The 26,856-nt window shown below is 53.7% G+C and overlaps 9 protein-coding genes across 9 annotated transcripts; 6 read left to right on the top strand and 3 right to left on the bottom strand.

Annotated features, from left to right (window-relative positions):
* Positions 1–1,592: 1,592 nt before the first annotated feature.
* Positions 1,593–3,438, top strand: EsH8_III_001130 (uncharacterized protein; the record flags this gene model as incomplete). Its single annotated transcript, XM_083262855.1, has 7 exons — positions 1,593–1,687; positions 1,858–2,207; positions 2,263–2,535; positions 2,597–2,719; positions 2,770–2,886; positions 2,947–3,063; positions 3,128–3,438. 7 exons carry the CDS (start codon positions 1,593–1,595, stop codon positions 3,436–3,438), a joined length of 1,386 nt encoding a protein of 461 aa, XP_083123342.1.
* A 1,737-nt stretch (positions 3,439–5,175) lies between these two features.
* Positions 5,176–6,240, top strand: EsH8_III_001129 (uncharacterized protein; the record flags this gene model as incomplete). The annotated part of the gene is made up of 1 exon (XM_083262854.1): positions 5,176–6,240. The coding sequence occupies one exon, from the start codon at positions 5,176–5,178 to the stop codon at positions 6,238–6,240; it is 1,065 nt and encodes a 354-aa protein (XP_083123341.1).
* Positions 6,241–6,334: 94 nt separating this feature from the next.
* Positions 6,335–8,854, bottom strand: EsH8_III_001128 (uncharacterized protein; the record flags this gene model as incomplete). The annotated part of the gene is made up of 5 exons (XM_083262853.1): positions 6,335–7,728; positions 7,779–7,976; positions 8,027–8,222; positions 8,272–8,551; positions 8,673–8,854. The coding sequence occupies 5 exons, from the start codon at positions 8,852–8,854 to the stop codon at positions 6,335–6,337; spliced, it is 2,250 nt and encodes a 749-aa protein (XP_083123340.1).
* A 1,706-nt stretch (positions 8,855–10,560) lies between these two features.
* Positions 10,561–12,926, top strand: EsH8_III_001127 (alkaline-phosphatase-like protein; the record flags this gene model as incomplete). Its single annotated transcript, XM_083262852.1, has 2 exons — positions 10,561–12,400; positions 12,457–12,926. The coding sequence occupies 2 exons, from the start codon at positions 10,561–10,563 to the stop codon at positions 12,924–12,926; spliced, it is 2,310 nt and encodes a 769-aa protein (XP_083123339.1).
* Positions 12,927–17,870: 4,944 nt separating this feature from the next.
* Positions 17,871–19,456, top strand: EsH8_III_001126 (translation elongation factor EF-1 alpha; the record flags this gene model as incomplete). The annotated part of the gene is made up of 4 exons (XM_083262851.1): positions 17,871–17,945; positions 18,007–18,081; positions 18,139–18,262; positions 18,348–19,456. The coding sequence occupies 4 exons, from the start codon at positions 17,871–17,873 to the stop codon at positions 19,454–19,456; spliced, it is 1,383 nt and encodes a 460-aa protein (XP_083123338.1).
* An 825-nt stretch (positions 19,457–20,281) lies between these two features.
* Positions 20,282–22,495, bottom strand: EsH8_III_001125 (mitochondrial inner-membrane-bound regulator-domain-containing protein; the record flags this gene model as incomplete). The annotated part of the gene is made up of 3 exons (XM_083262850.1): positions 20,282–21,616; positions 21,670–21,935; positions 21,985–22,495. 3 exons carry the CDS (start codon positions 22,493–22,495, stop codon positions 20,282–20,284), a joined length of 2,112 nt encoding a protein of 703 aa, XP_083123337.1.
* Positions 22,496–23,291: 796 nt separating this feature from the next.
* On the top strand, positions 23,292–24,384 carry EsH8_III_001124 (Smc5-Smc6 complex subunit NSE3; the record flags this gene model as incomplete). The annotated part of the gene is made up of 4 exons (XM_083262849.1): positions 23,292–23,321; positions 23,372–23,579; positions 23,643–23,774; positions 23,828–24,384. 4 exons carry the CDS (start codon positions 23,292–23,294, stop codon positions 24,382–24,384), a joined length of 927 nt encoding a protein of 308 aa, XP_083123336.1.
* A 253-nt stretch (positions 24,385–24,637) lies between these two features.
* Positions 24,638–25,019, bottom strand: EsH8_III_001123 (U2 snRNP complex subunit YSF3; the record flags this gene model as incomplete). The annotated part of the gene is made up of 3 exons (XM_083262848.1): positions 24,638–24,682; positions 24,757–24,963; positions 25,017–25,019. 3 exons carry the CDS (start codon positions 25,017–25,019, stop codon positions 24,638–24,640), a joined length of 255 nt encoding a protein of 84 aa, XP_083123335.1.
* A 399-nt stretch (positions 25,020–25,418) lies between these two features.
* EsH8_III_001122 (uncharacterized protein) lies at positions 25,419–26,803 on the top strand (the record flags this gene model as incomplete). Its single annotated transcript, XM_083262847.1, has 2 exons — positions 25,419–26,366; positions 26,420–26,803. The coding sequence occupies 2 exons, from the start codon at positions 25,419–25,421 to the stop codon at positions 26,801–26,803; spliced, it is 1,332 nt and encodes a 443-aa protein (XP_083123334.1).
* Positions 26,804–26,856: the final 53 nt, after the last annotated feature.

Genomic DNA, 26,856 nt, shown 5'->3' with positions numbered 1-26,856 from the left:
TAGTCGCGCCTGGATATGCTGACAGAATGGCTGAAGCCAAGAAGTGAGCTGATGTGTTGGTGTGTTGGCCGACAGCGTAGAACTCAGTGCTCGTCGTCGCAGTGGTAGGCAGTGCCACCAGAGCAAGCTTCGCCATGAGAGTGGCAGAGAGCGCTGTTGGGTACGACGCCAGTGGCGCAACAGAATTCGCAGACATCGATGGGGCCGCCACAGTTGGTGGGAGGAACGCAGTCGCGCTCCGTCAGAGAAGATGTCAGAAGGGAGGGCATGGCTGTAGCTAGGGGCAGAATTGCAAGGATGATCTTGAAAGACACCATCTTGGTTGCTTGTTTTGTATGGTTTGGAAAGGAGATTCGATGTTGCGATTGTTACTGGTGATGTTGTGATGAGTTGATCGAAACTGAGGGGTTGGCGGGAGTATTTATACTTGGAGATAATGCACAGAAACCCATTTCTCGTAGTTAGTACGCATTATCATGCTTCTAGTTCAGTTTCGTAACTAGGTTTTCCAGCCATCTCTGCACTCCTTCATCCTTCCGTTGACTAGTATTATCACGAAACTCATACCTTGCGGGCACTCACGGACTCCGAAGGCAAGTGGGGGAGATGCAATGAAACGTGGAGTGGTCCGCTTTTCAAGCATAAGCTTATTTGCTTCCAAAAGACCCGCCGAAGTCCCCTGCAGAAGACGAAATCCGTTTGTATCGACCTTCCAGAAATGCAATACAGAGAAGATACAAAGAGGGAATGAAAATTGAGATAAAGGAGAGATATCCATGGCAATACAGGATGGGCTGGCATATCTGCAAGCCGCAGAGGTTCCTGAAATGCCAAGCAACAACATACGTCTTCTTCCACCAAGCGACGCGAAGCCGATCCAAAGGTCTATCCAGCGTCCTATTAGATATGCAGGAACTTTCGATTTTCTAGAATTGCCAAACAAGACTCACTACACCGGTGATGACCTTGATGGGTTCGGCCTATCCATCCGCATCTGGCATCTCAACCTCGCGATAACCTCCATCCTCGCAAACCCGCCTCCTTGGCGCAGGAAGTCAGAACCCCAATTGAGAGAGCTGTTAAACCAAGAATTCAATGTCATCCATATATCTTTCACCAAACCCGCGCCACTTTACTCCATAGGTAAGTCATCGTATCTTGGCAATTGATATAACCCCTGAGGCCCATCCGGGTCCTCACAAACAACACCCAATTTCGAATGACTGACCATGGAAATATTCATATGCAGACACACCTGATATTTTACATCCCTGAATAAAAGGAAATCCTGGTGATGGCGAGCGGAATAGGCAATCATCTCACCTACAGGCACCTTTTCGACCGGTGATGCTAACCTAGGCGGCGTTATGCTATACGCAAAGAAGAAGGCGGTTTGATACTTTGGACAGGGGATAGAGAATGTGGCTGCGGAAAGGCTGACAGCTTCTCGGTTATGTTATTTGCTTTGGCATACCAAGGTGGATGCTGAAGGAGATAAGACCAAGTATATAACGACTTGCTCCAATCACCTTTGGCTTGAATTATTCTTTTGCTCTGCAGCCAGTATAGCCTTGAACTCCGCGACAGTCATCATGATAATCGTTCGACTACTGCCTCTTGCCGGCGTTGCCGCCGCTTTGCCGCAAGGTGTGGCCATTCCCCCGTCTCCCACTGGTGCTGATTGCTCGTAAGTATCCATTTCACACCGTACCGCTGTAGTTTCAGCCCTACACCTTTGCTTGCCGTCCGGAACACCATTCATATGCCGTCTTACTGACTGGCTTGCCTGCCATTTTGTGTTCGGAGAGCATTTAGCGGACTTGTCTCCTAAAGATTCTATTGATTGACGAACGGCAGTTTCCATCAGGATCATTGGGACTGTGCTGCCCCATGTACCACCAGAACGAGCACCCAGCTGCAAGTCGCCGCCACCATCACCAATCTGCCTGAATTCATGGACTCTATGAATGTCAAGTACTCGACCTCTGGTGTTTCTTTCTCTGGCACTCGTGTTGTTGTACATACTTCGCTGTACACTTTCCCGGGTGGCAGTTTCACCGGCTACGGCGTGTATGATTCCAACGCTCTCCGCAGTGCCGGATACAGCATTGTCACTTCGGTCTCCATTTTTACCACATGCCCAACATCAACGGTAACGTTACCCCCTTCACCCACCGGAAGCCTGTGTAGCCCGCACGGCGATCATTGTACGTTATTTTAGAGCGTCCTTTTATGTTATATTCCATGCCAATTACCGCATAGGGCATTGTGAACCGACTAGTACACCCTCTGCTCAAGTTCCCCCAGCAACCATCACAAGCAGCAGCGGTGGTAGCGGGCAAAGCAGCTCGTCGACAAATGATCCCGCGCCTACCTGCACACCTCATTTGGATCATTGGCATTGTCCCCCTGGCGTTGAAGAACCCACCACTCCACCTGGTACTCTGCCAACCCCTACGGAGGATGCTGGCGATGAGTCAACCATGCCTTCTGCCTCGGCTCCAGTAGCCTCGTGCGAAGCTCATTTGGATCATTGTAAGCAATTTGAGAAGATAACATGTCTGCTTAAGAGTTTTCACGCTGATAGGGACTCAAGGGCATTGTCCTCCCGGCGTGGAGGAACCGTCAACCCCACCCGGATCCGCGCCAACGCCAGCCACTTCTCGCGCTGCTGCTACTTCCGCAGAAGCCGAGCAGTGTACGCCGCATGATGACCACTGTTAGTATTTCAAGTTCCTGGACAGAATACAAACTGACCTCAATCAAAAGGGCACTGCCCTCCAGGAGTCCCGGAACCGACGACTCCTCCCGGAGGAGCCCCGGTACCCTCTCCCAAGCCGACTGACGGCACGGGCGGTTCTGAATGTGTACCACATGATGACCATTGTTAGTGAACTCGAGTTGTCCAGCAACACTTTTATGGCAACTGACATTTGAAAAAAATAGGGCACTGTCCTCCAGGAGTTCCTGAGCCAACGACTCCCCCCGGAGGAGCCCCAGTACCCTCTCCCAAGCCGACTGACGGCACAGGCGATCCTGAATGTGTACCGCATGACGATCATTGTTAGTGAACTCGACTTATCCAGCAATACTTGTATGATAACTGACTTTTGGGGTGGAAATTTAGGGCACTGTCCACCTGGTGTTGAGGAGCCTTCAACTCCTCCCAGTCCCGGTCCGACGTCGTCGACAGGGCCCATATCCGGTTCTCCAGTTGGCCCCACTCCGATTCCGACTCGGGGTGGCGGTGCGAGCGACGGTTCCGATGTCGAGTCCACGGCCCCACCGCATGTCAGCACCTCCACTTCCTCAAACAGGAATCCGACAGAAACATCTCCCGCTGTTGTTGTCACAGCTGGTGCCGTCAATATAGGTGCTGCGGGATCATACGCACTGGGATCTCTGATCTTTCCTTTGTTGTTCGGCTTCCTGCGATGAGAAACTTAACCTTGGTACTTGCACGTGGCCGCGATTATGTGGTCAAGACCAAAACAAGATGCTCTCTGGTTTGATTCAAGGTTCCACGTATCTCGATATCGTATCCAGTAGATAGTACGCAGGCAGTCGTTGGTAAACTTTCGACAAACTTCGGGACATACATAGTTCTGCGAAACTATCCACCGCAACCCTCTGCGTCTCAACCCCGAAAGGAAGTAAAATCCCAATATAAAATGCCATCCTTCTCGGATGCTTTGCACCCTTTCTTTTTCTTCATAACCATACCTACCTTACTGTCTGCAACTGCCCACATTCACCATGAAGCTGCCCAGCCTTCTTCTCATCGTCTCCGGCGTTCTGGGCGTCGCAGCCGCGCAACTCCCCGTTATACCTCCGACATACTTTGGTCGCCCCAAACATGCCGCTGTTGCGCCTCATGGCCCCAAGCCCGAGAACCCGAAGCTCAACAGCCCGAGGCTCAAGACACCAGGAGATCAAAAGCCCAAAAGTGCCAAGTTTCCTAGAGGTTGGTTGTTCCTGCTCCGGAGCTAGAAGCACAAGTCTTACTTGGTAATTGCAGAATTCGCGCACCCGCAGGTTTTTGTGTGAGACTTAAGTGCGACGTGTTGGCCTGAACCGGCCTGCATCAAAACGCAAACCTCTCATCTCGTAACATAGTTCTGTAACTAGCCCGAAGAGCGCGGCCAACAAAGTGGCGGCAACCCTTTTGTCGGATCTGGAAAACCTTGATGGTAGAAGGAGGCACATCATTTGGGCTGAGTCTTGACTGCGCCCCTAGCGAGTTTTCAAATGTGTGGTGTGGGGGTTCCTTTTTGTCTTCAGATCCCACCAGTTTCTTCGCCTGTCGACCTGATGGGCATGCGGCACGACACTGTAGCTGTCCCATAGACGAAATAATTTACTGTTACCGAATATATAGAAGGATTTTACCATACATTTTTCAGTTTACACTACCAGCCAACTGGGTCCCAAGAACGATGCACATCCCCCACATCTCCGGATTCGGCTCCCGGTCAAGTACCTACCATTGGCATTAGTAAGTATATTACAAATAGACATACAAAATCCATAACCACCAAGCACTGCTTCTGGTTCTATACCCAGTTTCCCATTGATATGTTGAGGCGGAATCTTCCCACCCCTGCACCAACGGTGCCGACGAAGCGCGCTATTGATTATTGTGACCGATTTCGCTGAGGTCTAGCCGATTGACGCCTGGTGCTGCCAGAACCACAGTTAAGCAAGGCTCGGGCAAGCCACATCATGCAACAGATGGAAATGAGTTGTTTTTTTGGTTCAGCTACCTTCATGACAGGGACGAATTTCCCGCAGTTGCATTGGTGGTTGGGCCATTAATTACTGGAAGGGCGTGGCTTTAACGAGATCTGGGGCTGGCTCCAGGGTTCTGTCATGGTGGAGGGGTGGTTTGCCCCCGCCAACCCCGCTGGGGAAGGTCCTCTCAGCCCTCAAACAGCCCGCGAATCTGCCATGAGCTCAGGCAGATTTCAGCTCGGCTTCATCTCATCCACTTCCGAGTTAATTCTTCACGATCTCGTAAAGCTTTAAAGTCCCAGGCTCTGAGGCGATACCGAACTGTCCGAGCTTTCGATGTCCGAGTGAAGACGTAGACTACTAAGCCATCGCTACAGTCTCGTCTCACCTCTTAGAACCAACAACCGCATTCCAGCCGTATATCACCGGCCTTATCTCTCCAAGATGGCCGACATTACTGCAACTCAACCCGCGCCGGAAAAGAATGTCATATTTGCCTCGGCGACGCCTGCTCAACGCGAGGCCGCCTGGCGCCTCAACGGCGTCTCATGGGCCCCGCCGATGTCCCTCGAAACCTACGTCGCCCGTGAGCTCGCGCTCTCAAAGACAGCCCTCTCAGCGAACTGCAACTACTACGTCCTCTTCGACCCCGCCAAACCAGAGCACATCATCTCATCCTGCGAAGCAACCGCCAAGACCCTTTTCGTCCGCGATGCTTCCTCTTCCACCGTCCGCGAAGAAAGGGCCTACGCCATCGCCTCCGTCTACACCAACCCCACCCACCGCAGCCACGGCATGGCCACGATCCTCCTCGGCCGCCTCAAGGAGGCGATGGACGCCGACTCCAAAGCGAGCGTGCTCTACAGCGACATAGGCACTCTCTACTACGCCCGCCAGGGCTGGGCCGTCTACCCTTCCCTGCAGGTCTCACTGATCTCGGACGACACTTCAGCGCTGCGCCCGCCCGAAGGTGTGCGTTACCTCCCGGAAGGGGAAGTCCCCGACTACTGCGCCAAGGACGTCGAGCTGCTCAAGAAGAAGCTCGCCAACCTGCCCGACGACGGAAAGACGCACGTCGCATTCGCGCCCTCGGGCGACCAGCTGCTGTGGCACTTCACCCGCGATGGCTTCATGGCCAGGGAGCTCGCCGGACGCGAGGTGGTGCACCGCGGGGCGGTCACCGCCGACGGCAAGGCGTGGGTGTACTGGGACCACGATTTCCGCGAGAAGAAGCTCAAGGTCCTCCGCGTGGCCGGCGACCCGGAGGCCGATGTCACCGCGCTGCTGCATGCTGCCGTGATCGAGGCCGCGGACTGGGGGCTTGCCAAGGTGCTGGTTTGGAACCCGGATGATGGCGTTTCGGCCTCGGCGAAGAGTGTGAGCGACCGCACCGGGGGCGCCGTGAGGGTTGTGTTCGACGAGAGGCTCGACGGGAGCATCCCGAGCTTGCGGTGGAAGGGCGAGGGAGAGGTGCTGTGGGAGGATAACGAGTACTACGCATGGTGCTAGGTCACTTTTAGACTTAAGACTTGATGGATGGATGAATGGTTTGCATATTTCATGTATCGTCATGTACGTTGATTTACGACCGTACGGGCCCGACTCACGCCGAGGCCTCCTTCGACGCCAGCGCCTTTATTAAGTCCCCAAACCCGATTTCGATTCCCTCCGTGATGCCGTCGGCAACCAAGCTCTGCTCCCCTGAAAAAGTATCCTTCCACCGCCCGCTCTTTCCAAAATATGTGTTGACGAGGTGGAAAGACAACGTCTTCACTCCTCCCTCCCTCTCCGAGCCCTCTTTACGGTAATCGTCCAAGACGGTGGCCAAGAGCTCTTGGATCTCGCCGCAGAACATCTTACCCGTCCCGGGCCGGATGGCATCTTGTAAATTGGCCCAGATGGCCGCCCGTTGCGTCTCCGTCAGCTGCGAGCCGAGTTTCTCCTCCTGATCGAACACGAGATTCCCCAGCTTTCTCTTCAAGCGCGCTTTCCTGTCAGGTGGCAAGTGGATGTCAACGATGTCGATATGCCGTTGGATCTGCTCCCTCAGCGTGTTCATGGACCACTCGTTCGCAGTCCACTTCGTCACGGCAGCGACCCAGTGATTAGTGTCTGCCTCGGAAAAGACCTCTTGCCTTCGAACCGAGGCCTCTTCGGCAACCTTCTTGGCGGCGAGGTGTATGTGCTCAATCACTTGCGTGAGTGCGATGCCGATGACAGCATACCGCACCTCCCGCCATACCGTCTCCCACAACAGGTTCTGGATCGTGTCCGATACCTGCTTGTGGATGTTTATCTCCAACAGTAGGACGTGATGCATCGCGTCCGTCGTTGTGAGCGACGGGTGTACGTCGTACTTGTCGTCGAGGTTGACTACGTCGTCCGTCCTGGCGAAGTTCTCGTTGAAGGGGTGGATGAGGGTCACGTTGATTGCCGGGCCCTTCCATGTCTTGGCCATGTTGACGAACTTCCTGACGACGGCGAATTCGTCGTCGCCGACGGATCCGATGGTTATGTACACCATGCAGCCACCGAGGACCGTCGTTAGGTAGAGGAAGAAGTTCCACAGGGCCAGCACCGAGTTGTTGGCCTCCCTGAACTGGTCCATTTCTATGCCGGCGTCGGCCATCACCTCCGTCTTCTGGACGAGGATCTGGTCCACCAGTGAGGCTATGGCGGATTGCGCGGTCATGCCGCGGGTCCATATCAAAAAGGCCGACGGGACGTGAGACGCGAATTTGCGCTGCTGCTTCTTCCAGACCAAGGCGTGTTGGGGGTCGGGGGCGTCGCATTCTGCCTGTATCACCCTCGTCTCGTGAGAGTATCCCGACGGCACGTACTTCTGCTCCATCTTGAACCATTCCACCCATGCCTTCGATGTCGTGACCTCGTACGTGGCTTTCAGCTCCTGGTGGTACCCGGCTTCAAGCTCGAAGCTTTTGAAGAGGTTCTTTCGTATCGCCTGGAATATGGTTGCCGTCGGGTCTTCGGCGATGGCTTCTAAAAGTCAACGGCTGCCGGTTTTCATGGGTTTCATTCGCACGTACATTTGTAGGCCTGGCGCATCTGGTGCCTTTGCAGCGGTAGATCCGTGCGGTATTTGGCCATCGCGTTGCTCGTCATTGCATGTCTCACGTGGAGACATAGGTTTGCATCCTTCTCTATATGCGTCTGTATTTTTCTCATCTTCGTCAAAAGGTCGCCGTATCTAACGTCGAATGGCTGAAAAGCCGCCATCGCGCGCTCTGTGCTGTCGTCAGTAGGGGCTCAACTGGCCATGGACCTGGTTGCATACTCATGGCGCCCTTCTTTTCATCCTTGATAACCTGCTCGAGGAATTCGACAATCGCGGCATATAGATCGGCCGTAAACTCTAGCATTCGTGGGGTCGGGTATAGCGCTGAATATGCTCGTATTCTTTCCAGATCCAGACCAATGTCAATCAACACGTCGAACACCTTCGAGAGTACATCGTACTTGTTCTTGTACATCTGTAAATGGTTAGTCCACCGTCTTGAAATCGAGGGTGAGAAGCCGTACCAGAAGTACGAACTTCAGCCCGCCCCATATCAACGGCAAGCCCGAGAATTCTGCTTGCGACAAGATATCGAAAACTCCCTGGTAATGGTCTAGAGACTTGACGAACAACTGCATCTTGTCGTCATCTAATTTTGCCTCCTTTGCCGCTTGGATCTCCGAGGCGACCAGTTGCAACTCTTGCTTGCTATTGTGCTCCTTGGACAGGACAACAGCGGCCTCTTTCGGGGTGAGGCTTGCCCTGAGGGACTTTACGGCTTTCTTGTAAGCCGTTTCGGCTTTTCTGTGGTATGTGTTAACCTATGCTTCTGGTTATGAGGCTACCCAAAATGATGCGGGGCCGGCCAGAACCGCCAAGCCCGCCGAGTTGGCAAGTGGTATCTCTGGCTTGGAGGATGACCTACTCGTAAGTCGAGTCAACATTCTGGACCTCTTCTTCCGATGCCGGATCGGAGAAACGCCGAAGAAAGTCATTCCGAGGGGTATAAAAGCCAACCGGACTAGATACAGTCGTCGGGCTCCCATCGACGCGATTCCAAGATGGCGTCCGAAACACAACCGTGTTCAAGGAAGGTCGTCTGTACATGGCGCCGCGGCATGCCGGCGAGGCTTGGCATCCACGTTGGTGTCTTGGAGATGTCGCGAGGATTCAGGGCTACTGGTGGCCCACTAGGTTTCGTCAAATATACCAGATCTTGCTGTCTCAACTATCCAGGAACATGTTGGTGGAGGTGTTTTTTGAGGGTTCGAGAGATTGCGTCGGGGAAACGCGACGAGTGAGTGACAGTACTCGGAGCTCGAGGCTCGAAAGGGGACACTTGCTAGAGAACTGCCCGCCCTTCGGCAGAGAGCACCCCAAAGACCCTGACATTGCCATCCAGCGGCGGCCGCCTGGCCACGATTCCCCTCCGCAGGACCTGCGGAATCACAGGACGGGGGGTATGAGACAGTAAGGGAAGGGTGGGCATAGAGAATATTGCTTCCTCGCTCAAGGCTACCAATCAGCAAAGGCGATAGCGCTTCGATATCTATGGCAGCCTTAGCCCGTGGCACAAAAAGGAAACAAGCATTCTCCGCCTGGAACGACCCTTGTCGCCGAATGACACCCTATCAGCTAGGGCCATTCTGGCAACCTAGAAGCCGGGTGATGCGGCTAGCAAACCACTTGGAAGCCCGTAAGTAACTGCCCATAGAACTGGACGCGAAGCGAAACGAAACAAAGGGGAATATCGGCCTCGATTGGGCTTTCTGTGCAGTAATATCCAGATCCCCAAGGTTCGTTCGCTTATTTCCAATGATACAAGTCCGATGGAATGCTCCGTAGTGTACTGCGAATGTGATGCAGACGCGCCACTATCACCACGGCATCCATGCATGCCGAACAGGGGGTTGGTTCAGCTCTGGTGCCACACAGCTTCAACTTTCATTCGACTGTTGAGGCAGCATGCCATTTATTGAATGCACGTAGAGACTAGCGTCTTAATTTCCAATCCAGATCCGTCCGTACGGTGTCAGCTTTCGCCCGCGTGCCGCGTACTGCGAGACCACAAGCGCTAGTGGGTCGGAAACTGTACTGGGCAGAATCCACGTTCTCCAGGGGGGAGATCAAGCAGATCTTGTCGTCTCGGTCCCAAGCCACACTGAAGCTTGTTTGAGGGTGAGATGATTTAATGCCCAGGATGTATCGCCATGAATGAACCCTTTGGCGTGCGGGTAAGTGTAAACGAGACCATGCTAAGTGGGCAGGGCGGTGGAATAACGAAGCGCCCGTCTCTATTAGGAGACATGGTCTATATACAGTTCTCAATCTCGCTGATTGGAAGAAAGATGTTCCAGATCTGGCTCCTGAATCTTGCGCATTCAAGCAGTTCTATGGAAAGTTATTAGAGACATGTCGGGGCATCTTGGAGTATCACTGCTTCAGGCTGTTGCTTACATATCAGGCGGTGTATGGAGTGCTCAGTATGCCTTACAGAGTAGCCCGCCTGTTCCTCCCCCACCCAACACGCGAGAACGGGGGCCTCCCAATTCGGCCAGCCAAGTCGGGCACGGTCCCGTTCCAGACTAACGGGGTGGTGACAGGCCGAGACCCTGAATACTGAATACAAGCGGGGCGCGGCGAATCTTATCAGCCATCCAGGTGGTATCCATTACAGGGGGATCAGTTTGTTGCAACTTTGCAAGGGAAGAATTGCTTCGGCTCGGCTCTAATCATCAAAAGGTCACGTATCACAAGCGTCACCGTCCATGACCTAGAGAGCAATAGATCCTGCCCCCCCGGCATTCGTCAACATGCCGCCGCGCCGCCACAGCATGAAGTCCCGAACCGATCGCGACACCACGAGCCTCCTCACCCCCGGCAACTACGACGACGACGCCTCATCCCTCCACAGCCGAAGCGACCAGGAAAGCGACAGCGACGATGACCAGCTGCAATTGCGCGCGCGTAACAGCCGCGAGCTGCGCGCTGCCGACAGCTTAGTCTTTATGGAGGAGGAGGAGGTCGAAACCCTTGTCGCCGAGACGCGCAAGAAGCAGGAGCTGCAGCGCCGCGGGTCTGGCCTCATTGTCCCGAACCCCCTGAAGCTGTTCGGGCGAGGCGCCGATGGCCCGCGGCCCGGGTCCAGCAATGGCTCTTCGGAGGACCTTGTTGGTGGCAAAGACAGGCGCCAGCAGCGCCGCACAAGGAGGAAACAAAAAAAGGAGCGCCTGATGGAGAAGGCGACGCACGGCGAGGATGGTGAGCTGATGTACGAGATGGAGGAAGGGGGCATGAAGGAGGGCAGCTCGACCGGCGAGAGCAGCGAACGAGACGACAGCGACGAAATCGACAGACAGAGGCTGAAGATGATGGCGAATGCGAAGACGGATAAGCGCCGGAGCTGCCGCCGGTGGCTGTTTATACATGCACTGATTGCCGTCGGCTTCGCGATCCTGTTCCTGGTGGCTTGGAAGCTGTCGCTGGGCAGGAAGTCGGCGCACAAGGCGGACTTTGTCAGCAACGGCACAGCGCTGTTTGCCCCGACGACGATCATCATCAGCCTCGACGGCTTCCGCGCCGACTTTTTGCAGCGCGGGCTAACGCCGAGGCTGAATACTTTCGTGAAGGAGGGCGTGTCACCGAATTACATGCTCCCTGCGTTCCCGTCCGTTACGTTCCCGAATCATTATACGCTAGCGACCGGTCTACACCCCGAGAGTCACGGGATCGTTGGAAACACCTTCTGGGACCCGGACATGCAGGCCGAGTTCTACTACACCGACCCTGGGCGAAGTCTTGATGCCAAGTGGTGGAGCGGCGAGCCGTTCTGGGTGACTGCCGAGAGGCAGGGAATCCGGTCTGCGATTCACATGTGGCCCGGCAGCGAGGCGCACATTCTGGGTGTCGAGCCCACATTTCTGGACAGGTTCAACGGCAAGGAGGCCCTCGACAACAAGGTCAGCAGGATTCTGGAATTCCTCGACAAGCCCGGCATGGAGGATAAGACTGCCAAGGTGGAGGACATGCGGCCTCAGCTCATCGCGGCCTATGTGCCCAACGTTGATGCAGACGGTCATAGATTCGGACCCAACAGCACGGAAATCCGCGTGTCCATCCAGGCCGCCGATGCCATGATGGACCAGCTCTTCCTGGGCCTCGAGCAACGCAATCTTACCGGCATCGTCAATGTCATTGTTGTGTCTGACCATGGCATGGCCACGACCGACACAACCCGGCTGTTACAGCTCGAGGACCTTGTCGACACCTCCAAGATCGATCACACCGACGGTTGGCCCCTGTACGGTCTGCGACCGAAGAACCCCGATGACCTTCAGGGGCTTTACGACGTCCTCGTTGAGAAGTCCAAGACGAACCCCAACTTTGAGGTTTACCTCCGGGATGTAAACATGCCCGAGCGCTACCACTTTTCTAAGAATAAGCGCATCGCACCACTGTGGATTGTGCCCAAGACCGGCTGGGCTATCGTCAAGAAAGAGGAGATGGATGTGAAGGAAGCGCTGAAGGACGGCACGGTTTACAACCCTCGCGGACTGCATGGCTATGACCATGAGCACCCTCTTATGCGCGCCATCTTTATCGCCCGTGGGCCGGCTTTCCCTCATCCGCCCAACAGTCAGGTCGATGTTTTCCGTGAGTACCCTTGTCTCAGCTCATCTTGTTTTATTCGTTCAAACTAACATGGATAGAAAACATCAACGTCTACAACATCCTCTGCGACTCCATTGGTCTCGACCCGATGCCGAACAACGGAACTCTGCGCCTGCCCCTTTCAACTCTCGGTACTCATAAGTCCGAGAACACACCAGCGGAACCTGAGGACCCCGTTCCTCCTTATACCACAACTACTGCTGCTCCTGCCGAGGCCACAGTCCCGACCAGCACCTCGCCCGCGGCTGAGTCCGCAACCCCGGACAAGTCCATCCAGGTGGACCCAGTTCCTCATCCCTCGTCTACAGAGGCAGCGTCAGACAACGAGAACGGCGAGAACGAGGAGAGCAACGGCGCAGATGAAGACGCTATTGAGAAAGGCAAGGAGACCATGAAGGGGTTCTGGGACTGGCTCACGGACAAGTTTGATAGAATTTGGGATAAGATTAAGGGATCAAAGGGGTCAGAGGGATCGGAAGGAAAGGAAGGATCGGAAGGGAAGGAATAATGCCTGTGTAGGATTGGGCTTTGCGATTTGGGCGTTGACGGCTGGGTGGCATTTTGTGGTTTTTCTTTTTCTATCGATACACCCGTTGCAATCTGCGTAATTGCTATAGACTGACCATAAAGGTTTTATTTGTTTTCACTCATGGCCTCCCCATATTTCCTTTCTCTTCCTCGCGGCAGCTTAGGATTGTCCGGTTGCCTGCGGGAATGTCGCTACGATAATCCCAATGACGTACGACGATATACGAAATCGAGAAGCTTGGAACACCTGGAGCCTACACCTCCATGGCATAATGATGATTGAAATCGGTGTATGCCCATAGTTGACTCTCTCAAGCTACTGCAGGACTCAATCATGGGTCTCGCGAGGTTGTCGAACGTGCTAGCAAGACCTCGACCGGCTATGGCTTGCTCGATTTTATGTGGACAACGGCGTGGAATCACCCAGGTGTTGGTAACAAGAAATAATCCCGCCCTAATTTATGGACTTAAGAAATCCTAACCTCCTCCGACTCATCAGCGTCAGCTCATGCACCACCACACCTTTCGACAAGATTGCTACCTTTTTAGGAAAAAGTACGGGATTGCTTGTAGCTCGTTTGATTGTGTAGCAGTGAAGATAATAGGGTATTAAGCCAAAAATCATAGGGAGCGTCAACCAGGAAAGGCTTTTTAGGGTCAATACCACTGCCCCATCACTACCTAGCCCAGAGAATTGTTTTTCCACCGGTGATCAAGAATACCGTGACGTATAGTGTGATCGGTAATAGGCCCTAAAGGAATTTGATCGAGGACCTCGTCTGCAGCTTATAGCCTTCTGACTTTGAAAATGCAAAACTATCAGGCCAGTTTGTGAGATTGCCTATCCGAAGAGGGCGTAATTTTATCCCTCCATTTAGGTCGCCGACGACGAAGCCTACAACTCGTGGGCAGATATACATTGCAGTGCCCTTGGATTTATATACTACAAGGAGGGAAAGTCGTCTTGTGGATACTGCTATGACAATAGATTATATTCTACTACATAATAAAGTTGAACAACCGCTCTTGTGCTGGCCTTGGCTTATGCTATGGCAAGGGGTGGCCATAATACTGAATTCGAATGATTGTCGAAGAAGTACACCGTGATGATCAGGGTTATCGACCGTGGCCTCCCTCTCCTTTGAGACGTTGATCGCCACCGATACTATGTCTGTTTGGGGTTGTCGAACCGCCCAAGCTCACATTCTTGTCACTATTTTACACAGATGCAGGGAATCTGCGGAAAGAGGCACGAAAAGATGACCATTAGCTTCTAGACTTTCACATTGTGGCCGAGTGACGGAAGGACCTGCGACAAACGCTGGTTGATATGTAAGAACGAGCCTGGCCCCATCATCATCCTGGCCCTGCAACGAAGCTGTCAAGATCATGAACAAGCAGTCAGAGATGTATATCCAGCAACCTTGTAAAAGCCGTGCCCCCCACTCTGGTCCATTCCGACGAGCTTTACAAGCCCGCCTACGTCTTCAATTTATGCATGGACATCAGAAGGATGTGTATCTTCAGCTTGGACAATTCTCTCAGCGAATATTTCGACAGTTTGAAGTTCTTTGATCTCATTAAGTGTGATTGAGTCTACCACGTGCGAGAAGGCCACTCTTCGTGTTTGGTAAAGTAGCCGAGGCACAAGATGTCAAGTAGTGAGAGGATTCAGCGTCTTAGGGGTTGATCGTCGTTGACTTGAGACTGTCTCCGGCTGTGAGAAACACCGAGGTGGAGTTCAGTAATAGTGGTTCCCTCTAGAATGAGATTGCGGGGAGCAATTACGATTGGCAAGAGGGTATGACCGAGGCTGGCCGACCAGACTAGTGGACATAATGAGTCCTCTCCTCTAATGCTTTTTTATTTTTATTTCAAGTTGAATATGGGCCCAATAACTTTATAATGCCACTGTACTTGACAAATAATTCTTAGGGGACCCAAGAGACAATGATCTCAGAGGGATTGCGGCACTTCTGCTGTGGCATATCCGTACGTTTCGGTATAGACAGAGCTTCCTCGGAAACAATGGGATATCCCCTATACAAAGTCACTCGAAATTGACTGAGGCAGCAAGACAATAACACTAGGATTATCTGTGGAAAATAATACAGTGCCAGTGAGATCAATTAACAGGCCGCATCTTGGTGGTGAACAACGGTAGAAGAGACACCAAGTCTATTTGAAGTAGGAGGTCCTTTATCAAAGCCTTCTTCCAAGCCAAAAGCTGACCAGAGTATCAGGCAACAACGAAATCTCCTGTGAACCAATCCATGCCAAAGATTACGAGGCCTCAGCTCATCTGTTCCAATAATTGATATCAAATCTGGGTAACTGGTGGATGTCGGTTTAAGCTTGGTAGGGGATAGCTTGCCCAGCTCTAGCTCGTTTTCCCATCTCAGTGGACGCACAGACAGTGGGGACGTGTTGTCGTGTTGAAAAAATATCAGTCATTGACAGAAACCGCTAGAATTTTATCAACTATGCAGTGGCTAACTTCAAAGAGAATCATTTAGCTTGGGGTCAGGCGGGAACCACATTTTAAACCAATTCTGTGACAAAGGAGTAGCCTCTATATGGCCGGGAGAAATCGGGACGAGGTTGGAGGTCCCAGCAACTATCCAAGCAATAAGATTGTCAGCCAATTGCTAGTCAACGGTAAGCATAAGTCTGGAGACACAGCATTGTGCAGTTCACGTTCATCTCGGTGAGTCGCCGGCAGCTTCTCGGTGGTCAGAAGCTATAATTGGATAAGAGGTGGGTCTTGATCGGATGACGTTGAGCCACGTCATGTGATTTCCGCCCGGGACCATCCAGTGGGGCCGGTGTCCTTCGACGTCTGCCGTGGCTACCTCCGGCATCCTGCAGGTAATATCATGGAATATAATAACAGGTAGCAAGGAGACGGGAAAGAGCGATGAAGCCGGAGACATAAACGACAGTATCAAGGGGATGGTTGAGATGCGTCACGTGACTCTTGACGTTGTCTCAGATATGTCCTTATCGCGGTTTGAGGGGCTACGTTTACCCCTCACTTTTCCTTGTGCTCGGCACAGGAAAAGCGGTGACAGCGTTGAGCTGGCGATCCCAATGGGCTCGCCCCTTCCAACGTGTCAACCTGCATCGTGTCGGTTATGCTCGAATTATGGAAAATCGTTTCGGGACGACGACACGATGGCAAAACATGCACGCCGCCGCAATGCCGCCTCTCTAGGAAGAAAAAGCCCCTTGTTGGCGGCGCAGGCGCTTAGAATGCACGTCACTGGGTGGCAATCCCTGCGTACCCTGTCTGCAACTTGACAACATCAGATTTTTTTTTTCTAACCCCGCACCCGTCAGAGGCGACTTATCGGCGTTAATGCACCGCTGGGCTCAAGCAAGGGGCGCTGGGGGCGGCCTTCACTGCCTTTCCCTCGCCGACCGACACAAGTGTAATGAATCCCAATGCATTCCTACGCTTGATTGTTCCCACGGCGACACGGCATAGACTCAGACCGGAGACAGGGACAGGCTTCACGGAGGAGCCATGCCTGGGGCCAAAGTGGGATGGGCTCATCGTACTATGCAGATGCAGCAGGCTGTACAGCCGTGCCAGAAATGCCAGATACGTGACTCATGCCGAAGGAAAAGTTGGGCTCGGGCCTGGATGCGATGGGTTCCAGGTTGGGCTGCGCGGCAACCTTGGTGACCGACAGGGATTGCAGCAGGAGGTGTGGAGGGACAGAAGTGAGCCGTGGGAGCCTATCGCCGGAAAAGTACCTTGAGGTATCTCGGCGTAGCGTCTGGCGTCCGGAACAAAGCCTCTGGGAAGGAGGGGGAAAAAATAAAAAATTTGTGTCTGGGTTGCTGGGCTCAGACCGAGGGAGGGGAGACCAAGCGCGGCTGGAGGCAGATGAGACGGGCTCGAGGTGGCCAACTGGCAGCAATGCAGGCGCCGCCCCCCGTAGCCCCTCCTTCCCGCAAGAAGAAGGCGATTAGGTAGAAAGGGGTCAATGAAAATTGATCGCGATGAAAGCGCTGTTTATTTTTCTCGAGCCGACGAATTGACATCACCAGGATCTGCAGCAGCTCCCAGAGTGGGGAGGTAAGGTACTTGGGTGAGACGCTGCCGTTCGCAGTGCCCCGCGGCAGCACAACAACAGAACCCCTCCATTCTGCCCCTCCAAGCAAGGTTCTGTGACATCAACTCACGCTCGGGTTTTGCACCGCGTCGCTCTGAGCGGCCACCTCTTGCGGCATGTTGGAGCATTCGCAGGTTAATTATACAATCACAACCACGAGACACCAAGGCATCGCCGGAACAGATTTTTAGACTGTACATACCGCTCTTTCCTGCTCGTCGCAGTGTAAACAGTGAATGAGGGGCTCTGTGGAGGGGGCGGGCACGGGTGGTGGGGTGGTACGCACTGGTACCTTCACCTCTGCCCAGGTTGCCACTCCAAAAGCGGAGGCTAAAAACCTGCGAATACATCCCAAAGACCGATGGGCGTTAGGACAAAAGTCAGCCGGCCAATCAGAAATCGAGAACAGCTCAGAAAAATCTCAAGCTTGTGGTGAAAAAAATTGAAAATCTAGGGCAGTAGCAGCCGACCCCACCTTCTCGCCGTAGTCCCCCTGCCAAACAAAAACTTTTCGAGCGCAAAGACCCACTTTTCGAGCCCCTCCTCCATCTCCATCTCACCACCACCACTTTTCCACCTCAAGCAACTACAAAAGCAACCACACCCATTCTCGCTCTTCTCTCGTCTTCCTCTCCTTTTGTTCTTCGTCTCGCATACCTCAGGTCATTTGAGCATCTGAATCTGCAAAGTAAGTTGGTTCCCCCACCAAAACACCACCATTTTTTCCATCAGAGCAACGGGAATTAACAAGCTCTCATCAGCTTTCACTCAAACCTACTCGATCAACCCACACAACCGTCATCATGGGTAAGGAGGACAAGACTCACATCAACGTCGTCGTTATCGGCCACGTCGATTCCGGCAAGTCGACCACCACTGTAAGCATCAACAACCCCGCCTCCATCAACAATGTGACGGTAACTAATATTTTTCAAACAGGGTCACTTGATCTACCAGTGCGGTGGTATCGACAAGCGTACCATTGAGAAGTTCGAGAAGGAGGCCGCCGAGTTGGTTCGTACTACCTTCCCCCGATAACAATAAGGTTGCTCTTTCTGACAATTAGAACAGGGCAAGGGTTCCTTCAAGTACGCGTGGGTTCTTGACAAGCTCAAGGCCGAGCGTGAGCGTGGTATCACCATCGACATTGCCCTCTGGAAGTTCGAGACTCCCAAGTACTATGTCACCGTCATTGGTAAGCTACACCGACTTGAGGCTCGAGCGAAAATTTTTCCTGTTTTCGCCGAGCGATATTATGGCCTCTCACTAACCCATCTCAGACGCCCCCGGTCACCGTGATTTCATCAAGAACATGATCACTGGTACCTCCCAGGCCGACTGCGCTATTCTCATTATCGCTGCCGGTACTGGTGAGTTCGAGGCTGGTATCTCCAAGGATGGCCAGACCCGTGAGCACGCTCTGCTCGCCTACACCCTTGGTGTTAAGCAGCTCATCGTTGCCATCAACAAGATGGACACCACCAAGTGGTCCGAGGCCCGTTTCGAGGAGATCATCAAGGAGACCTCTTCCTTCATCAAGAAGGTCGGCTACAACCCCAAGACTGTTGCCTTCGTCCCCATCTCCGGTTTCCACGGCGACAACATGCTTGCCCCCACCACCAACGCTCCTTGGTACAAGGGTTGGGAGAAGGAGAACAAGAGCGGCAAGGTCACCGGCAAGACCCTCCTTGAGGCCATTGACTCCATCGAGCCCCCCAAGCGCCCGACAGACAAGCCCCTCCGTCTTCCCCTCCAGGATGTCTACAAGATCGGTGGTATTGGCACTGTGCCCGTCGGCCGTATCGAGACTGGTGTCCTCAAGCCCGGTATGGTCGTTACCTTCGCTCCCGCCAACGTCACCACTGAAGTCAAGTCCGTCGAGATGCACCACGAGCAGCTTACCGAGGGTCTCCCCGGTGACAACGTTGGATTCAACGTCAAGAACGTCTCCGTCAAGGACATTCGCCGTGGCAACGTCGCCGGTGACTCCAAGAACGACCCCCCTCTGGGAGCCGCTTCCTTCAACGCCCAGGTCATCGTCCTGAACCACCCCGGTCAGGTTGGTGCCGGTTACGCCCCGGTTCTTGACTGCCACACTGCCCACATCGCCTGCAAGTTCTCCGAGATCCTCGAGAAGATCGACAGACGTACCGGAAAGTCCGTTGAGAACAACCCCAAGTTCATCAAGTCTGGTGACGCCGCTATCGTCAAGATGGTTCCCTCCAAGCCCATGTGCGTTGAGGCCTTCACTGACTACCCTCCTCTGGGACGTTTCGCCGTCCGTGACATGCGCCAGACCGTTGCCGTCGGTGTCATCAAGTCCGTCGACAAGTCCGCTGGCGCCACTGGCAAGGTCACCAAGTCCGCTGCCAAGGCTGCCAAGAAATAAGCGTCTTAACTCACCAGGGTTGGGTGCTGAGTACGCCCATGGCTTCACGGCTATGGGCACTCACTTCTACGGCTTTACGAATTCCCTTTGCGTGGCATGAGGACATATGATATTGCTGGAAGCACGAATATCGAGAGGAAGGATGGACCGGATGATTTCTACGTCAAAAACTTCTCATGATACGTGCTCAGTAGCACAAAAAATAGAGTCCTAGAAGTGATTCCCAAGTTACATAATTGTGCCTCTTGCTTCATTACGTGATGTGACATAAACATGCTGTGTCGTTAACGATCGAAGGGGTTTCAACCGCCACGGTTGGAATTTTATCACCCTGCGTCGGAACGTACCGCCCATTGAAGTCCTGTAAACCCCTTCTAACAGACCTGAAGCTGCCGCTGTTACAACGCCTTGCCCTGCCTGCTGCAGTGGTGCCGCCCCTTGCTACAGCGGCACATCCCCCTATCCCAACCATGCCGAAGCTTGTCCTTGAGTTTCTTGCCCGGCCCATGCTTGCTGCATCGCACTTGCAGCACCACACCGCAGGCTCGTCCCGCAGTCTGATGCAGTCAATCTCAAAATGTTGATCTGGCTTGCGAGCCCCTCCCTCTCCACCTAGTGTTAGTGTTTGTGTGCTGGCTGATACCACCTGACGGGTAAAAGCATTGGGAGTCTGCTTTGCATTATGTACTCTCCCCAACCACTAATGGGCGTAGTGGCTGGCTCTCAGCATCTACCACGTTCCACTCACGTCAAGGCGTAGTGGCTTGTACATGGGATATATTACACGTGGGTGGGTGGTATACAGTAATCTACGACATTTTTATCTTACAATCCACTCTGTCTTGATGTCTCAGCCTCGCCGTCGCCGGCCGCGGCGGTCTCGGCGTCGTGCTCTTCCTCCACCTTCTCCGCTAGGCTCGACTGCTCCTCAGCAGCATCGGGCTCGCTCTCCTCCAGGGCCTGCTCTGCCTCGGCCCCGGCAACCGCCGTCTCGTCGGCGACCTCGAACTCTCGTGCCACGTCCCTTTCGCCCACCCACTTCACGACTTTTCCTCCTGCCAGATCCTGCACCAGACCAAGGTACTTCTCCGCGTGGGCTTCCTGCTCCTTCTCCGACAGCGAGGCATCCGCCGGTGCCGCTTCGAGAACCATCTCCGAGCGCCGGCCGCCGTGCTGGCCTGCCTCGACGCTCGTGTACAGAAGCTTGTGGCCCTCGTACTCGACATTCAAAGTACGCCGCATCTCCAGGCCTGCAAACATGTACTTCGCCGTCTTTGAAGTGCTGCTGCCGTCCTTGGCGGAAGGGAGATCGGAGAGCTCAATCTCGGGCGGAGGGCGGAGACGTCCTTCCAGAAGATCCAGCTTAGCACTCTCGATATACTCGCGGAAAGGAGAAGCGTCGAGAGCGGAAGAAGACATCGTCACCAGCGACGGCTGCGATATCCTCAGGTCGACGGGCCCAGAGGGGTAGGCGACGTCGCTGAAGTTCTGGCCCAGGACGGCGACAAGACGCTTGGGACAGGCCTCCCAGCTCAGAGGGCCTTCGGGGATGTCGTCTGGAACAGTGAGATGCAGCTCGAGAAGGCCGGGAAGGTCGCGGGCCGCTTTCTTATCACAAGAGGGATGAGGACGGAAGCCGAGGACGAGTGTTGTCGTGACGGGGTCGGATGAGGTGAGTGATTCGGATAAGACGGCGAGGCTTGCAGGAGGAGGAGAGCTCGGCGAAAAGATGTGACTCTTGGACTTGGCTGCAGCAGCTAGACTGAACTTGCCGTTGTCCATGTGAAGTATATGGCCGAAGGAAGCGGTAGTCGAGGTGTAGGGCTTGCTCCAGGGAGCATCCGAGTCTTGAGCCGGACTTTGAACAGGCCGAGGCAGAACATTGCTAGCCTTGAGAGCGAATGGGTGCTCTTGAGACGTACTGCGACCTGCTGGTTTGACCCAGCGAGACCACTGTGTTAGTTTATCCTTCCATGAAAGCTTCTCCTGCCCACGAGGCTCGGCAACAAGTCTGCCGGCCTTGTCCTTCGGGTCATATTTAAGAGTGACAGAAGCGTCTCTGGGGTAGAGAGCGGCGTATAAAAGGCGTTGGACAACATGGTCCAGTCGCTCGTGGCCGTCTTCCTCGGTGGCCCCGTCCTTAAACCATGACGCCCGAAGCTACCCTTTGTTAGTCGTGTCCGAAATTATGACTTGGAAGGGAATCAGCTTACATTGTGTGTATCACGGTCATAGGTGATGTATGTGTTGGTGAGCCGTCCTAGATGCTCGAGGAGGGCAAGTTGAAACTCGGTGCCGGAAAACCAATCGACCTGGATCTGCTGTTCAACTACGTCCTGGGCAGCCTCGTCCAGCTTCTTCAAAATCGTCTCCGTTTTTGCCTTGGTGGCAAGGATTTTTACTCGACGTTTTGCGAGCTCGATACTCTCACCGGAGTCGAGGTAGGCCTCCCTGATAGCAGCCAGCCGGTTATTGTCCTCTGTCACCCGTCAGATCAGGTCACCAATGTCGACATCAGATACACTTACTCGCCAAGAGAGCCAGGAAGCGCTCCTTGATCTTGGTGGCAAATATTCCTTGGCCGTCCAACATCTCCCTGACCTCGAGCCTCCAGGCCTCTTTCAGAAGTGTTTTGCTCAGCCTCTCTTTGGGAGAGCCAACGACTTCGATATATTGAAGTGGTCTCCAGTGCCGTTGATCCTCAATCCAATCGTATTCCGTCTGTTTCTCCTCAGGAACCGGTCGCGCGGCCGAGTTTGCGCGGTTAAGATACGTCCTGAGCTGAGCAACCGTAAAGCCATTCACAAGAACCTCCAACAGAGCATCGAACTCGCTCTGGGAAACGATGGGGTCGGTGGGACGGATCTCGTCCATGTTGGCTAGAGCTTCCTCCATCGAAAGGTCTTGCTCTTCAGCTTCAAGTTTCGCGCGTATATCAACTTCCTCAGGGAGGAGCTCTTCGACCGCCAACTGTCTGATGTTCTGGGGCCTTCCACCCATCTCGCGCATGATGATTGTCCGCGCTTTCTCACCCAGCATGTTGACCTCCAGTTGTTCTGATTGCAGGTACACGCTGCGACTTCCCACACGCCGGCGTTCCCGATGGTCCTTGGGATCTTTCCCAGTGTAGTATCTGGTAATAAGAGGACGGTCCCGCGTCTTTGGTTCGCCAGACGAGGCGCTCGCTTCGGTATCGGTTCTACTGGGTGCTCCATCTTGTTCTACCGTTGCTGACTGGCTTGAGGGGGCACTCGAATGCGCCTGGGATGGCTCATCTTTCGGAAATAAAGCATCGCTTGTCTGACTGTTGTTTCCATTCAGATCTTGCTTTTTGTCTTTTGTTTCTGCCTCAAGCCGGTCCCAAGCCGACTGTGAACTGTATGACCGTCGTTGAAGGAGTTCGGTTCGGAAAGGGGATAGTCGGGGTAAGCTATGGGCTCTAGGTCGGTCGAGAAGTCGCAATTGGCATCGCAGACATACGCTCCGAGCATATACTGCTCGAGAAATCATTGGGAATAAAGCAAACGCCGAACAATGCTTGATCGTTCATTCAAAAGCTGTCGCGAACAAACAAGCATGTCACGAACCGAGCTCCCAAATTTTGCGACAGCCACTGTAGCTTGGCCGATAAGATAAGAGATAAGATAAGAATGGTGCGCGAAGTAAAGTGCCCGCCTGGACCGCGTCGCGTCGGGATTTATCCTGTGATGGTATCTTCATTGAACCTTGTGAACAGCAGTGGCAGTCGCTGTAAGCATTTTCTGCTATTGTGTCATTTGGATGCATTTCAAGCCTGCATCTTTCAATTTCAACAACCTTCCATTCGTTCAACACCATGCCCCCTTCCAACAGAAGAAGACGACGGGTATGTCCCTCGAATCTACAAAGCCAGGTACTATAGCTGACAACGACTAGGAGGAGGATGAAGAGTCAGAAGAAGAAGCTAGACACCCTAGACAAAGACGCGAACACGATGAATCTCAAGAAGACGACGACTCCGAGCATGGCGCCGTGGATGCAGAGGTCAGCGCGGAGGCCCAGCTCTCCAAGAAGCTGGTACGCTATGCCTTGGCCTGCGAATTCTCCCGAACCCCAATTCGTCGAGAGGGTATTAAGGAGCGAGGTGAGATGCCACGAGTGTGATTGATACATGCGACATACGGGCCCTAGCTGACCCAGCCGTCAGTTCTTGGAGACCAGGGTAGAGCCTTCAGGAAAGTCTTTGATCTGGCACAACAACAGCTACGAACCGTCTGGGGCATGGAGTTGCGGGAACTCGCCGTTAGGGAGAAATTCACAATGGCAGAGAAGCGCCAAGGCAAGTCTACGGCATAAACCGTGTGCCTTTGCGCAACAATTAACACCAAACAGCATTAAAGTCCGGCTCCCAAGCTAAGACCAGCTCCGGCGTCTTCGTCCTCTCCTCGACACTGCCCGCCCCATACCGTTCCGCGACCATCCTCGCTCCCTCGAAAGCACCCAGCATCGAGGCCGAATCCTCGTACGTGGGTTTCTACACCATGGTCGTAACCATAATATTGCTCAGCGGCGGCGAATTGTCCGAACAGAAGCTGCGGCGACACCTCAACCGCCTCAACGCCGAGGCCAATGTTGCGGCGGACAAGACGGAGGATGTGCTGAAGCGCATGCAAACTCAGGGGTACGTTGTGCGCAAGGTTCAGAAGAATGCGGTGTCGCAAGCACAGGACGGCAGCGAGGATATTACATGGCTTGTAGGCCCGCGCGGGCTTGAGGAGGTTGGTGTTGATGGAGCGGCGGGTATGATACGCTCTGTTTGGGGTGAACAGGCGGATGCGGATCTGGGGAAGAAGATCGGTGCCAGTTTAGGGATTCGCCAGGTCGAGGACGCGGATGCGGATGCGGATGCGGATATGACACAGGTATCAGAGGCAGGGCCGTCGCATTGATAGGGATCGAATGACGGGGAGCGGGACGCGTATGATGAGGAGGTCGGTCAGGTTTGGCGGAACGAAATACCCCGGGAGTAGCAAGCATCTCAGCGCATGCAAGTATGAACAGCCAGTATTGGCAATGGATTTTCAAGGGTATCTATGCCCTCCTTTATCAGCCCAAAGCAAACATGTCCCCCAACGCCAGTATACCCTCTTAGCGACTATGGCACCTCCAGCAAGCCCGCACACCCATATATGTTATCGGTCGTTAATCTTCGCGTACTGGAGGAGGGCCGGCAGGTTGCATCATTTTCTATTCAAGAGTGAGCAGATATGTTTTACCCAGAGTTGGTACGGACGACGGAGTGAACAGGAACAAAGACATACCCTAATTAACCTCGCGCGGAGGAGATGCGTGGCCTCATTCTCAGCCAAAGCCATATACGAGAGCATCGGGGGGTGGCCGGCGATGGAAGAGTACGTGTCGCGGTAGATGTTCGTCTTCCACTCCCAACTTGTCGTGTCAGGGTGACCCGTGCCGACGTACTTGGCCTGCAGGCGCTCGAGTTCTTGCTGATTGCGAAGTTTATCGGCCTACCAGAACCATTAGCAGTAGTTTCCATTGAGAATGGAACCGTTTTGCTTACCATCTTGTCTAAGGTTGCTAGACGTGATTGTTGATGGTTGCTGCAGAAATCTGATGCATCAAAGTACCTAGACTGTACCTGTCATGGATGCGCCGGCTAAAGCTCGGCAGACTCTCACCGAAAGTGGCAGGGGAGGGACGTGCACTAGGTAGCTGAGGAAGCGCGGTAGCTCACCTAAAGGACCCACTCTTCACCTCAACCACGGACTTCTCAGTTCCATTTTGGCTTCCTCTCAGGAGCAGCGGAATCAGAAGAAGTCCTTGGACAGACAGTATTGTATCTCAATTCAATTGGCGCATCCCTGAAGTTATCTCATACAAAATTCATTATTATTGGGAATTCGGCCAAAAATAACCCCAGGCTCTCTCCGCCTCTGTCTATGCCAACACCGAGATTGTCAACATGAGCAAGCAAAGGGCATTGCAAATCAAACGGAGTAGGCAGCAGCAGGAGGCCGAGTCTATCGAGAAGATCAAAAGAAAATGCGCAGTAGATCATAGCAAAGCTCATGTTGCTCATTGCAAGGACTGCTATGGGGAGGTTGTGGATACGATGAGGAGCAGATACGCCGACTCCAATGATGAGTGGTTCTCAAACAATACGGCTTTGCTGAGCGACCTCGACAGCTTGTTTGCGAAGCTCAAGGACTTCACGGAAGATCTCAAAGCCATCGAAGCTCGAATCGACAAGGAAAAGGAAAAGCACTACCGCGAGTCTCTACCCCGATCAACAGCCGGGCGCATCGCCGAGGCCGCCATGGGCAAGTCCGAGTTCCAGGCTGCGTTGGAGGACAAAGAAAAGCCCACGAGTACCATCATAGAGAACGTCCGAAGAGCTGTTAGCAGGAACGTTGACGATGCACCGAGTCTCGAGGAGCTGGCGCCAAAGTTCGATGACTTGGTCTTGGAGAAGGAAACCGACGTCCTCATCGACGTCTTCTTTCGCGACCCCAAGACGGGCGAAATCCCGGCATCATGCAACAAGTACGTTGAGAAATTGCGGTCAGGCACGTCCATCGAGGACGTCATGTCTTCCATGGAAGCCGACCGGCCAGCTAGGTTACAGGCATCGGGGAATATGGACAGGCATAAGCGAACGCTTAACGAACTCAAAAGGGCGCAGGCGGCACACGAGCAGGATAAGCTCCTGAAGGCTCAGAAACGGCAGCAGCCCCCTCCGCAAGGACTGCAGGTCAACAAAGAACTGTATGACCTCCCGCCTTGCGTGGAATGCTCAGGCAAGGTGTCACCGGACGATGTCATCGCGTGCCCGCTATGCTTAATCTTTGCCGAGTTGAGCCTAACTAAGAGGACGGTCTTTGACTCGGAGAAGTGTTACGAGGAGGGATATGTATGTCATACATCACCGGTGCGCAAAGAAAACAACAGGCTGACCGATGACAGGACAAACATGTCAACAGCGCCCACAGCTGCACCGCTGGTGCCGGATGCCTCCAACTCAAAGAAGAGGACGAAGAGATGGGCGGCAGTGGCGAGGGGCCCGTCATTTGCGAGGAGTGTGCGGAGCAGCTTGGCCAAAGTATAGTCTACTGCTCGTCACGATGCGCGAGCTCAGATTTCCAAGCACACCGGGAGGGCGTTCATATTCCTAACTGGGAGGGGCTTGGAATCGACCTCGACACTCAGGGTGAGCATTTGGTCTATGACAATGACGAAAAGACCAAGTACCATGTGAACGACATCTCCAAGTTTGTGTGGAGGCTTGATGATGCGTTTGAACGCGTGTTCAAGGGCAATAATCCGGATATTAAGGATGTGCAGCACTGAGGACGCATGACTACTGTCTGCCGCCTTGTAGGTGCAGTTGAATTTCTTCTTTC

This window comes from Colletotrichum jinshuiense, chromosome 3, assembly GCF_051148585.1.
Source record: "Colletotrichum jinshuiense chromosome 3, complete sequence".
Lineage (NCBI taxonomy): Eukaryota > Fungi > Ascomycota > Sordariomycetes > Glomerellales > Glomerellaceae > Colletotrichum > Colletotrichum jinshuiense.
Note: the sequence above shows the minus strand (reverse complement) of the source record. Positions and strands in the feature narration are given on the sequence as shown.